Source organism: Sylvia atricapilla, chromosome 5 (genome assembly GCF_009819655.1).
Source record: "Sylvia atricapilla isolate bSylAtr1 chromosome 5, bSylAtr1.pri, whole genome shotgun sequence".
Taxonomy (NCBI): domain Eukaryota; kingdom Metazoa; phylum Chordata; class Aves; order Passeriformes; family Sylviidae; genus Sylvia; species Sylvia atricapilla.
In genome coordinates, this window is record NC_089144.1 from 12223999 (window position 1) to 12238498 (window position 14500).

General features: G+C 38.2%; 1 protein-coding gene across 5 annotated transcripts in view; it reads right to left on the reverse strand.

Moving 5' to 3' along the window:
• The window catches only part of MAGI2 (membrane associated guanylate kinase, WW and PDZ domain containing 2), a 710849-nt gene that overhangs the window by 217457 nt on the left and 478892 nt on the right, over positions 1 to 14500 (reverse strand). For all 5 annotated transcript variants that reach the window (XM_066318723.1, XM_066318722.1, XM_066318724.1 and 2 more), the window contains one exon: positions 4470 to 4549. In XM_066318723.1, coding sequence (XP_066174820.1) covers positions 4470 to 4549 — 80 coding nt within the window. The remainder of the gene's footprint in view (positions 1 to 4469; positions 4550 to 14500) is intronic.

A 14500-nucleotide genomic window follows, 5' to 3' on the forward strand; every position in this document is an offset into this window, starting at 1 on the left:
GCATGAGATGTCCTTCCAAAGGTCATAACAGTTCAAGATATTTTGTTATGGTTTCATTTACCCAAAATTGAAAATGCAAGCTGAGAAAACCATGATCAATATGTCAAAGAATGACAGAAAAAATATATCATTGTGATCAATATTATTACAATGCCAGCTCCATTACAAAACTGATTAAATAATGCTTAGAATAGGGTTAATAATCTGCAAAAGGGAGTTCTAAGTAAAAACAATCAAATAAAAAAACTATTTGTAGGAAAGTATTTATCCCCTACAAGTTGCCATCAGCAGGCATCAGAAAACACAAACAATATCTGTATGAGATAAAAGTTCACTACGTGGCTTTCAGTGAGAAATATGTGTTAGGGAATCAACAAGTAATGCTTTGCCCATAAAAGCAGCATGCCTATGCCCAAATGCACCTATAAAACAAAAATATGACAGGTTGGTACGTCTTACTGCAGCACAGGAAGGAATCAGGTAAGCAGTGACAAATTCTGCAGAGAGCTGTGCGGGGCAGTCAGAGCATCAAAGGCACTGCCTGTGACTGTAGGAACAGGGAATATATAACCCACCAGAATGGAATGGGGTGGGGTTCAATCCAACATGAAGACAGTGAAATGCAGCAGTCTGTTCTGCACACAGGTGTTTACACAGGGGAATCAGGTGTCTGTGTCCTCTAAGTGGCAAAGCAGAGCTGACATTCCCAGTCAATGAAGTATAAAGGCAACTCAGCTCACCCTACAAAAATATCTGTATTTTGCAGTCAAGTTGGTGGGTGTAGAGGAGATGGAAAGACAGATGACGGATGAGTGCTAGGTGAAATCTAAGTTTTATTTATAGTTGTAGGCCTACTTGTATTTGAAAACCAGGGGTAGGAGAAAGGAGGTTGACATAAAGAGAGGGTTAAGAGTGATATAAACTACAGCTTGAGATGGATTAGTAATGAAATTAGTGAAATTTATAGAGGAAATAAGTGAAACTTGACATATCTGATCCCAGAAAGTTTCAAGAGCTGTTAAATCTGCAAAGTGGATACAGAAGAAATTGTTGATTTTTCTCCAGAATAAAAGTTCCCCAAAATGAATTAAATAATTTGAAAAAAATTAATTGCTACATTTCTTAATGAAAAATGAACTTTCTAAAACCTGTGATAATTCATGTCATTACAGCTGACCTGCCTTTCAATATTAAACTACATTACTTACTGCCTTATGGGACTTGTCATTCTTTTCCACATTCTGTCCTGAAGAACAGAATCAGTTAGAAGACCACTCACACAATATACCTGTAATCATGCAAAGCCTGTGAATAAGCCATGTTACATGACTTTACAGGAAATTTAGCAATGAGGCAATCTAGCTCACAGATGCAAAGGGGGCAGAACTATAACTTCTCTACACATAATAATTGTTTAACCAATTTTGATGTGAAAAAAAAATTAAAAGTAGTATTTAAATTTAGAAAGCCAAACTATTTAATTTATATTTTCAGCAGGGAAAACACAATTATTTCTATTAAGGTCAAGATTTTCTGGAGGAGAGCAGAAATGTGTAAAAAATTGCAGCTGTTATTGTAGAATTTCCAGCTATTTCTACTAATTGCTATAATGAAATTCAGATTGGCACCATAAAAACAGAGAATAAGAGGCAGTTCTTGCTTCAGAGTCCTGCCATCTAAGTAGGTCTGACAGAGCACAAGTCAAAGTAATTTGCTGAAACTCACAGAGAAGTTTCATGACACAGAGACAGAAATAAAGATCAGCACTTAAAATCTCCTGACCTACAAAGGGATTTAGAGCAGTAGGTGTCATTAAGGAAGAACAGAAAGAGTCCACAGCATGCAGGTGAAGAAAGCTTGACTTGGTAGAGCTTGTCAATCTCTTGGCAAAAGCATGTGAAAATTTTTCAAGAGGAGGGATGTGCTGGAAGGGTGATTCAGATTTTGCAATAGGAAATGAGCAAGCACTGGCATTTGCAGCTACAGAAGCCAGAGATAATGAAGAAATTGTATTTGTCAAAGGATTACTGAAGAGCAGAAAGTGGAAGAGAGGAAATGCCTGGAGCAGAGGGGGCCCTCAATATCACCAGCCCAGAACATCAGGACTCTGATATCGTACTCTGCTTGGACATTGTCTGGAGTGGAAACCCTGTGCTGGTGACAGAATGAAGAAGGAGGATTTGGCAGGATTTCCACTGAAAGGAGAACACAAAAGTTGGGTTATTCAGCATGAAAACCTGATAGCAGAATCTGGTAAACAATAAAGACGTCATAATGTATCTCAGAGAATCAATACAAGTTTCTGATGTGACAAAATGAATGTCAGTGAAAAGCAAGAGTTATGCATGTAGTGATAAAGCATCAAGGTAAGTATAATTTCCTATCTAAACACTGATGTCTTTCTAAAATTTTGTATCTCTGAGTAAAATATACCAGAATAAATGACTAAGTGTAACAGAAAAGATGTCTGGCATAAAAATCTACCAAGCCATAGCTGAAATTAATTCTTGAAGTTAGATTAAATTTAAACAAAAATTTCAAATCTCTGTGTGCTATAGCAAAGTCCCTTGTGTTGGACCTCCATGGCAAGGTACAGTCATTTTAAGGCATAAAAGTGATTTTGAAAAACTTTTTCCTCTGCAGGTATTGGATTAAAAAAAAAAAAAAGAAAAAAAGACGAATGACAGTTCTGAAAAACAGAAGAACCTTAGAAAAGAGAGGATGTTGGAAGAAAAATCACTGTAAGAATAAAAAATCTCTCCCTAAAGCCTTTTATGCATCACTCCAAGTACTTTGAATTAATGAGCTGAGCAACCTTAAAAGAACAACATGACCCAGCATACTATAGTGATTCAGTAATTCGGTAGTCAAATAACTATAAAATAATGCTTTTTTAATGCACTGATCTTCATTTTAAATTGTCTCAGACACTTAGGTATTTTTTAATAGCTCAGTGCTATTCTCATCTCACTATAAAACAGTTAACAGAAAAATAAAAATAAAGCAATGCATATGTACTCCAAGTAACTCTGTGCAATGTTACTCCACAGATATTGGTGATTTTTTTCCCCAGCTTTTTCCATTTGTATTTTCTACAGAGCAGGCTAAGATATAGCTTCATACAAGTAACATGAGAGATTTAGAAGGCAAAGATCCCGTGCCCTTGTTTTGTTTCAGTATCAGACCTCTATTGTAATCACTGTAGAATTTAGTCTGGGAGCTCATGTTGTCCGTGCTAGAATAAGCATCACAAACTCATTCAGACATGTAATTTCTGATGTCAGAAGAGAACGTCAGCATTGCTGCTGAAATAAGGAAGCAATTTTTAGAATATAGCAGTCTATCAAAAGAAAGCCATTTACAAAAAAAATCCAACCCAGAAATATTTTTTTACCAAACCACTAACCCTGCAATTCATACAGCCAGTGACTCCAAGTGACCTCATAATCAGCCCTGAGTTTCCTTTCTGTTAATAGTATTTACATTAACCAAATGAATGTATTTTGGAAAAGTTAAAATAAATCAGATGCAGTACATGGAAAGTTATGAATACATTTAAAGTATATAAAAATACTTTGAATTAATGCACATACCATGCATGCATTTAACACTCTGTATCTCACAACAATAAAAAAAGTAGCAGTTTTTGGAAATCATAACAACTGACTAATTGAACTGACATGGAAGTATAAAACAATGAAAAAAAACAAACCCTTATCAGAAACAGATCGATTACAACACATTCTTGCCTTGCCTTTATTAAATGATTTTGATTAATGATAAACTTTACCAGAGAAAAATTAGAAATTATACTGATATGATTTGTATTATTTCAAATCTCTGAATCTGCCAATATAATAATCTCTCCTGCATAGCAGCTACAGCTCCTTTAAGCATCCTCAGCAGTATATATGCTTTTAAATTTTAAAGCATTAGCAATGTAGCACCCCCCAAATCCAGCCTTGAACTCTGACAGACACTGATCTCTTTTCTCCCTCCCACACCCTGTTTTATCAGACACTATTTTGTTTAAATTGGCTACTAAATAGCATAGCACTGTACCTTTAAATACAAATCAAACAATATTCATATTCCCACGGTGCTGCTAGTTTCCCTTATGCATTGAATCGCCTGTAGATTAAAAGCTCAGAATCTGAAAAGGATTCTGTTCTGCAGACCAAAGTTCTCTGTAGGAGATGAGGGAGAGGGTCAGTCCCGGAGTCACACACACAACAGGCAGAAAACACACTTGTGATCCTCAGCTTTGGATAGCATCAGAAAGGGGAATAAAAAGCAGAAACACATGGCACACTGAGAACTGGTATCACTTATGGCTTCTAACCAAAGCAGCAATTAAACACCTTTCATCATTCCCCCAAATGCCTGATTTTTGTAAGAACTGAAAGACACACACACACACACACAAAGGAAAATCCCCTCTGAGCAGCAAGGAAAACTTAATCACCTACCATTTTCTTTGCACTCTTCTGGAGGTTTAGCCTTTTTCGCAAGTCGTGGATCCAGCCATGATGTTGTCTTTGTGTTATGGCTGAAAAGGAAAGAGATCACTCTGAGCAGACACATACTGAAAGGAATCAAGTTTATTCCTTAAGAAAAAAGGGTTAGTCCAACAAAATTGCAATCGATACACTTAATTTGCTTACTGGTTCTAAGTAGCCCTGAAGGAGGTGTAAGAGTAATTGTGCAAGGCAGTTGTAAATTTGGCAACCTCAGCTCCCTGTCCTCAAAGCAGCTATTTTTATTAAAATCAACTAGAATGTTGCCAAGTTAACCTCATTGAAAATGCAGAACTCATCCAGAGCAAAAGGAATTTATTACAAATACAGTGTTCTCCCGTTGATCGAGTGCAGGCGACAGGATTCTGTACCATTCTCACAGTTTCGGATAGAATTATTTTCATCTTAAACCTGTCCTTTTCATAAATACAGGTTTGTTATTTCTCTCCAGCAGCAGTGACAAGGCATAGCAAAAGTGATGCAAATTACAGCATGCTCCTGCAAAGTCTACATTTCCGGACAGGGTGATTAATGATACTTTGTTTAACAAACCTTTATCTCTCCATATATAATCCTTCTATAGAGATAAAATAGATATGCACAAGCAGAATGAATCATGTGGCTCCTTTCTATGCTCAGAATAGATCTTTGAGAAATCAGCCATCAAAGAGCATTGAACTGGCACAAATTGTTTTCTGGGAGATTATTTTGCCAAATGAATTGATACTCAGCATAGATAATGAGACTTAAAGCCAGATCCTTTCAATGTATACCTTAGCCATAAGCAATTAAATTTGGAGCCAAATATTGCAAATATATTAAAGAAGACTATAAACCAGAAAATGATGTGATCATTACTCCTTGATTTTTTGAGATGCCTTTCCTACAATACCATCATTCAGAGACACTTCTAACCCATGTTTTATTTATCTGATACATCCTAGAGGAAGCTCATTCCATACAATACTGAATTATTTAGTTTATTATTAATTTGCTGTGTCATTTTAAAGCGTGCTTACAACTTCCCTTATAAACATTGGTTTAAGATGTACAAAAACAGGGGTCCTGGCAAAAAAACTGCATTAGGATGCAATTGCTTGTTAGTTACTGATACAGTCCATGTGATCTCAACACCACTGGTTTTCCCTAGGGAAAAATAAATAAATAGAACCAATTCCTTCTCCCACCTTGTCTTCCATGGCAGATGAATTTTCCTCTGCCTCTATTTCTCCCTCTCTCTCAAAACACTGACAGTGCCTACTTCTCAGCAGAACTGTCACCATGTTAAAGCTTCCTCCACATTTTGAATGGGAAAGAAGGTAGATCAGAGTTATGTATGGATAAAATGGCAACTAAAATGAAAATTGAGGCATTTAAATTTTTTTTTCTTAAAAGCATTATCTAGTCTAGAACACCATTTATGACAAGTGAAGATGATAAACAAACCCTTCCCTTTGAGAGCTGAGCTATATTTGCAGAGTATGAAGAATGATGAGCCAAAGGTAAGGTGAATTTGAAATTATGCCAGCAGCCTGTGCTTGACTGCAAGTGTAACTAAGACACTTTCTCAGAAGCTCTGGCTGCCTGTGGTCTCCTGTAGGGTGCATTTTTATGCTGCAGTCACAGCCCAACCACAGCTTGTGCAGACATACTTGAGCTAGCTTTAAATTAACCGGGAGAGATGCTCCAACAGTGTCAGTGCTGCAGGATGGAGCTCAGCGTGGGCTCATCGCCCCAGAATCCATGCACTGAGCTACTTGGGTGCATCCAGCAGCACATGCTGAGCTCCACAGCACAAAGGATATCCTGTTAGCAGTGCCAGAGGTCGGAGTGAGCTTGGATATACCTGTGGGAGCTGCAGTTGCATCTCTGGAGTGTGGGAATGTCTGGACAACAGCCACTCTCTCCCTCTTAATTCTTAATTAAGAATTAATTCTTAACTCTTAATTCTGAATTATTTTAAGGACTCCCACTGACTGCAAGGACTAAATTAGAATCACAGATAGTTTCCTATGGCTTTGAAAGAGCCATATATGACTACTACTAGCAACGTTTGCTGTGGAATAGACCAAATCTCCAAGCATTTTACAAAGGAAGTAAAAAATAACTACCCCTATTTTAGAGGCAAGAAAATGTAGTCACAGAGTCATGAAACTACTGTCCAGAGCCACCAAGCAAGCCAGTGACAGCAGCAGAACTAAAAGCCAGTTCTGTTGCAGGTCAACTGGCCAGTGTCCACCCATCAGACTAGGCCAATCCACCAGCCCTGAAAACACCCCTATAGTATTTTTAGAAAGAGTTTTCAAGTATCTGTAAAGACAGGTGCCAAGCTGAAAACAAGGCCAATTTAATATCAATATTTTAAATTAGTTGGACTACAACATTCAAGGCTTCTGTTGAAACTGAGAACAGCAAGCATTTACCCTTCCCTTTACCCTTCCCTCTTCAGCTCTGAAAAGGACTAGCATCTGTAAAAGCATAAATGTCATTTCCACAAAGCCAGCAGGACTGATGTCTCATTTTTTTGCAAGATGGCCATATTAAACAAAACCATAAAAACCATAAAAAAAATCAACAGCTCTTCCAACAGAAGAGTGATCCTGCAGTCTGCAGTGAAATTTCATAGAAAGGAGATGGTATTTCATTTAGATCAGCACTTACACCACTCCATCTCCTCTTCTAGGTGGTATCTGTCAAACCTGTTCAGCTACTCAATAAAAGCAATACTCATCCACAAGAACTTTTGTCTATAACAAATAATTGCAGGAGCAAAGAACCTTTTGAAATTCATCCCTCTTTTCCTTTCCTGTATCCGTGCCTTTTCTCTTACCCTGCCTCTCCACTTCTATAATCTACACTAAACATACAATGCAGTGGGACTAAACAACTCTTGCAACGGGACTTTAAAGGCTTCTAGACAAGTGCTCTAGTGGGTAAAAAATCCTTCCCTGCTATGAAGGCAGGGCTTAAAAGAAGACAGAATCAACCCTGCCTGACTTCTAACACTTCCACAGTACCATCAGTGTCCTCTTATGCTCTCCCCTGTGCTGTTTGCTTGGATCATCTTAGCAACCAGGTATACAACACACAAACACTCCTTCACGGAGGACAGACATGGCTACTGTCACATTGCTCTCAGTGAGAGGGAAATGAGTAGCCCTGGAGTACAGCATCGTGGTTTTTATGCATGTCTACTTCTGCCCTGCACAGGAGGTTTACTTGGCAGGGTATTTCTCCAGTCTCCCTTGTGTCAGCCATTCCCTCTTCAGCTCTGAAAAGGACTAGCATCTGTAAAAGCTAATGGAAGACAACCTTTATCTCCTAAACTGTTTTTAATATAATTTAAAGCAAGCCTTGATAGGAAAGCTTCAACTATGGGAGAGGAGACAGAAGGAACAGTAAATTGGTCAAATTAACAGTAATGGCAAAAGTAGCATTAACACATATCTGCTGCATAGGCTGTGCAGACTGAATGCTTTCCAAGCACTAAAAACCTTGTAGGGGGCATAACCTGCCTACCTTACCACTAGGTGTAATCACGTGTGTTCATTTGGGAAGTTTTATAGACAGAGCAGAAGGAAAAGGGGCTGGGGATTTACAGATTAGATATGAATGAACTGCACATGAATCGCAGCAGCAGTTGTGGAATAAATGCTCAAACGGGCATTTGGAGTTGTCAGTAACAGAACGAGAGTGAAGTGATGGAACAAAAGCATCCTGTGAGAAGTACAGCTGTGGCTCTAGCCACATTTTACACTGACCAATGCTTCATTACTTGGCAATAACTATACCGCATCATTAAAAACATGTCTAGAAAGCCCATCTTTTCATAATTTCAATGATTTTGCTCACTAGTTAGGGCTACTGAGATAAGTGCTGGCAAATCAACAATGCATATCTTAGAATCTCTCTAAAAATCAACAGTAAAATCCTGGGTTTTGGAACATCTTGAAAGCAAAGTTTCCTTAACTAAGAACTGCATTTTTCATGCTTCAAGCAGGTGGAGCAAGGAAAGAGCACAATTTTTTTAATTTCATCTGAATGTGTTACCTAGGCACAAAATAGAAACTGCATGCAGGCCTTAAGTGTATTGCAGGGTGTTTTTTTCTTCTCCCCCCCCCCTTTTTTTTTTTTTTTTTGTTTGTTTGGTTTTGTTTTGTTTTTAAGGTCATTCAGTAAAGCAGTGGAGCCTAATATTTTAGCCAAAAGTCAATAAAATAATTATTGCTGAACTAACTTAAATCCTCTCTCTTTGCCAAGTATTTGTACCTAGCAGAAACAGTTTATTATAATCAGAGTCATGTGGTATTAGTTGCACACAGTTTTAAATATTTGTGGAAAAAATGCTCTTCAACTGGTTTAAATAGAGTGAAAGAAAGCATAGAATACTTCCCAGAAACCTTGACACAACCTCATGTTCTCCTCCAGATTTTCTTTGTAGCTCTGCTTTTAAGAATTCTCAGAGACTGTTTGAATGTCTCTGTTCCCTGTTCTGGAGCTGGAGGCTTTCTGGGAATCTCACTGGATACTACTCAATGTCTTTAGGAAGTAGAAAACACTAGGAGTATGTCTTTTCTTATCTAACAAAGTTTTATCTCTTTATTATAATTAATTGTTAGATAATATATTATTTTACTTAAGATTTGAATATAATGGATTTGTGTTAGCAATCTGTCAGTTTAAAGCACTTTGACAGATAAGGTTCCTTGTCTTAAGAAAGCCTTCAGGCAATCTCTTGAAATGTTTTTGAAGGAAATACAGAAAGTACTTACTGACAGGAATAGCCTTAATGTCCTTTAAAAGCACTGCAAACCTAGTCTAAACTGTGCATCTTGCAAGGTTTGTAACTTGCATGTTGTAGTGAAAAGCGTTTCAAAATGGGCATTCACCAATGTTCTGTTTCAGTGTGTTTGAGGGCAGCACATGTGGGTTTGTGTGGATTTTTCTAGTGGACACATCACATTTAGCTGGTCCTTGATCTAACAGCTTGAGCAAAGGGGAGCACATGAGAAGAAAACCACAGTGCTCTGTAGGCCCCCTAACTTCAACAATGATAACTCCTCCCTCCTTTTTCTTTATGCTGAAGCACTGTGCACCTGCAGAGATTTTCAAGCATCACAATAATGATCTTCTTCAAGTAATTTTTGTGTGGAGGGACATGGATAGGGAAACAGAGTATTAAACCACCAATTTTGCAATCCATCCATTGTGGGATGCTACCTAAACTTCTTGCTCACATGTAGGAACAGATACAAAAGGAAGTTGTCTTCTGGCAGTGTTTTGCATGGCAGCAACTGTGACTGCCAGTTTGCCCTGCATTTCATGGTGTGCTCAGAGTTCACGGTCCTTAAGAGACCTGGGTTTGGGAGTTCCTATCCTGTGAATCTCAGATGGCTTTGGGCAGTAGATAAGCACTTATGCACTCAGCCCAGAGACAGCGGCATTGCCTCTAGGCATTCCCAGGAGCAGAAGATGCTTATGCAAGACTTTTCAGGGAATATATAAATATCTAAAGTGTCCTCTGGTAATTTCTGCTGTTGAAGTAATTCTCTTTGACTGAGGCAGTTTAATGTCTGACAAAGAATGGGTTTCACCTCATGTGACTACAAAAATTACATAGCTAATTGTGTAGGATTTGTCTCTCTTCAAGGGAGAGACATCCATACAGAATAATTTGTCTTACCCATTATCCAGCAGAACCGCCTAACCACATGCTCTTAGGTGACATAATGCTGGTATGTCATTTCCCAAATGGTCTCTAGCTGTGATTCCAGAAGGGTCCTGGTTTTGACAAGATCTGTGTCATATCTGTCACGATAATGGAGACGTCTCAGGCTGTTTCTGTGCCTCTACAGTGGTGCTTTGGCTTAGATCAGGAGGTAGCTTTTCAGATCAGTCTCTCTCTCAGTTACCTTCTTTTTCACACTAAGCATTCTCCAAGCTTGTAAGCTTTTCACTTGAATTTAAACCAAAAGATTCACAGCAGGAGCTCACCTACTGCACTACATTTACAGGCATGCAGCCCATGGCACCTGAAAAGACCTAGAAGCTGTGGCTGCTGGGTCATCAGCCCCAAAAGTTTCACTCTGCAGTCTTCTGATATTGCTAATTTAGATATGGAAATGCTTTAGATCAGAAGGAGCTCAGACTGGCTTTAACTCAAATTTGGTCTCATGCATGGAGTTCAGGGTCCAGAGGTTGTAGAAGACTGAATACACTCCCAGAGATCAACTTCTTTTCTGTTTCATCTGAAAGGAATCCAATGTGGGCACACTGAAATGTGAGCAAAATCACAGCGTGTAAAGACAACGAGAAGATTTCCTTCAAAAGTGTACTCCTGACACAAATTACATACTACTGCAGACATAGTTTTGGATATCTGGAGACATATTTACTAGTAGAAGCAGCTGTATTTTGGCAAATTAATTCTGCCCTTATAGATGGACAAGATTCAGCCTCTGGAGGTAATTATCTCTCTCCACTGACCACAGAAGGAGTCTTGGCAACTGGTTTATGTTAGATACCTAATGCTACATGGCAAGGCAGGTGAGCTGATTCTTCTAGTTCAGTAAATACAAAGGAGAAAAGTTATAACAACACTACAAATATCAGAGGAAATGTGCTAGAAGATTAATTCTGCAGAGCACAGCAGCAGAGACCTTTGGGGGAAAGACAAGAAATAAGAAAGTGAGGAAAGACAAGAGGAGTTAAGCTGGCAGTTTGACCTGGATGTCAGCACAGATAAAAACAGCAAGTCAGAGTAAGGGACAGCACACCACTAGTACAGACTGATTATGTCTTTATAACATCAACAGATAAGAGAAGAAGAAAAGAAAAGAAAAAAAAAAGAATGCAGCATTCCACAAATTCTTTCCAGTTCTACCGCCTTCATCTTCCCAATTAAATTGTCATGAAGCAAGGAAGTGGTCTCAGGAGAAAAGAACCCTCTCAGTTTCTTTCAGCTGCCTGTCCTATTGTGTGTCGTGTTGAAGTCCAAAGTGCATTAGAAATCTGATTTTTCATGCTGACCAAAACTGACAGATCCCATCCAACATATAAACAAAGAAAACAAATTACAATTATAATGATATTCACAAGACCCCTGATGGATCAGAATTGCCTACACAATGTATCATACTGATACAAGACGGCTTGTTTCCCAAAGAAAAATCCCCTTAGAAGTGAATATTGTAACAGTACATGGGGAAAAAAAGACAACCCCCCCTCAAAATACCCACAAAAAACCGAACAAAAAAACGAAAAACCCAACACAAAACAACCAAACCACCCCCCCTGCCCTGACCCCAAATCCTTATTCATAATTGCTACTTAATTCAAGTGCTAGAAATGTCCAGACAACCAAAACATTTCAGTATTATGGACTGATACTCCAATGATGTAACATACTCACAGAAGTGCCATACTAAGTTATAAAAGTTCCTGCAGTTACTGCAGGATATGAAATTAATCTTGAGCAGGTAGAAGGGTATGCTTCTACCCAGTCCTTTTAGTATCTTCTAGTACAAAATATAATAATGGTGTATCTGAGCTTAACTTATCCTGCTTTCTGACGGTGAACTGGTGGAGCAGTCAGGAACAGCTAAATACATCATGGTTCTTCAGGTAAACAAGATGTTGGGATAAATGTTACTCCTGCAGTCAAAAAAACTTTTCTGCCCAAAACTACTACGAATAAAAACTGATCCCAGTGAAGTCCATAGCAATATTCTTGTAGCTGTACTCTTCAGATATCACCTGAAATTGCACCAGCTGTATTAAAAAAACTTATGGCTTTTTTTTTTTACAGTGAAAAGGAGACTTTGGCAAAGGACTATTTTATAGCTGCTTTTTAGTCTTTTATGGTACTTTCATAAAGTAAAAAATATCTTTAACAACTAGAAAAGATACTGCAACAGGTCCAAAAAGCAATGCTGACTATGGTGTTTTAAGAAGTAAGTGTGGAAGTAGTCAGAGACCAAATGTCTGCAAGATGTACTGGAAAGTGGTTTGTTAAACCTCATGTGGCCACGTTCTCCTAAAATTCATCAGCACAAGTAAAAAAAAGATGATCTTTTAAAGACATTCTATGGTGGTTTGCATTTACTCTAGACATTTCCCCACTAAGAAAACAATTAATGTATAAGCAAAGGAAGCCACATATGCTTTTGAACAGCACAGAGTCAAAATAGCTTTAGGTTTCATGTCCTACTGTCCTTGCAGCCCCTTCAGAGTTCTGTTGCCTATACGTGGATAGAAGGTTGGAGAAAGACAGAAAATCAATTCTGTCTTTTATGAAAAAGAATTAAAATGTGTAGCCAACTGCACAGGACAGTCTATGATGTAATAATGTATGGGTTGGAGCTGGATGGTTGGGTAAGAGCCACATTTCAGGCTGACTGCACATCACAACACATGCACCTTGAATCTGGGTCCTTTTTTATTCTCTTCAGCCTTATACTGGACTGACACAGCAAACACTGATTGCTCGGGATCTAACACAACCAGCACCTGCTGGCTTTGTGAGGACAACACAATTTGGGTCTCTAGTACACAGTTTAAGAGCTGTTGGCAAGGCAAGGTCTGAAGGCTATGGAGAATCACAGCCCTTCCTTAGCCCTGGGAGAGGGAAAAGCTAAAAATCAATGACGACTATGATTTATTTAAGCACGCCAAAATATGCCACACTTATCAGCCATATTTAAAGTAGGAATGAAGGAGCAAAACTGGAGTGTTTTCTGATGGCATTTCAATTTATATACAGTCTGTTAATTATTGCATGTTCTCATTAGCATATGTTCTCAGTGAAACCAAATGTAAGAGATGGAGTCCTATTTGTGTAGTTTGTGCCTGTATTTGAAAATTTAGATTCATATGTAAGGGATGTTGGAAACAGCCCAAGAAATGTACTTAAGTAGCTCCTCCTGAAAAACACTGGTAAGGATTATGTTGCAAGAAGAAATGCTCTTGTTCTGTCTGTGAATGCTAAAATAGGTAAACACAGGGTCATGCACCTATGTCAAAAAGGGAATGAAAGGCAGAAACATGCTCTAAAATACAACCATCCCCTGAATCATTCAGTGACTCTGGTAGATGATTTTTTTTTTGTCTTTGTAGTCCTTGAGGCAGAAGAAATTCCTTCCACTGTGCTTTACAAAATGTTAACTGAACCATTAATGATTAACAAATAAATAATCCTGTCTATAGACAATTATCTTTCCCCTTATGAAATCACTTCCTCTCTCACTGTAACTGTGCCACACTATTCTGATGGCAGTTTTGGTAAGTGAGATCACATCTGAAATTTAGAGGTTAGTTTGAGGTGAATGAATGAAAATGTTGTCATGAAATCTAAGACCTTTGGGTATACCTGTGACAACCTGGAACTTGAGATCGTTTAGTGTTTAAAGGCACAAGGCTTTAGTGTTTAAAGGCACAGTTCACATGAGCCTCAAATAAAGCAATAAAAGATGCTGCCTAGTTTGATTTTTTTTCCTACTCATTGTGAGGTACACTTTAAAAATGTTTGTTTTTCATCTATTATTTAATAATCTAGTACAATCTTTACTACTGTTCAGGGAGATGTTGTTAGACAAATAGGTTTTTGTTGTCTTTTTATCTTTCCGTTTTTTTGTGAAAGCAAATGGAGTCTCTTCATGCCATTAACCAAAGTGACTTGTAAACAAAGAGGCAATTTAACAGCATCCCCACAGCATTACATTCCTACTTAACCCTGCGAAGACTGCAATGTGAAAACTCAAATGATCAGAGTTGTTCCTTTTGCTAGGATTCTAGTAAATAAAGCAGTATTTTTACAGATGTGTAATTGCACTTTTCTGCAAATACATTGTTCAAGAATATAATCCCAAAAGCAACAACAGCCCTTCTATCCAGACTGCACCTCTGATTGATTTATTTGCTTTACATAACATTCAGTTAGTGGAAGTGAATGATGAGCACTGTCAGAACTGCAGTGTAAACCAGAG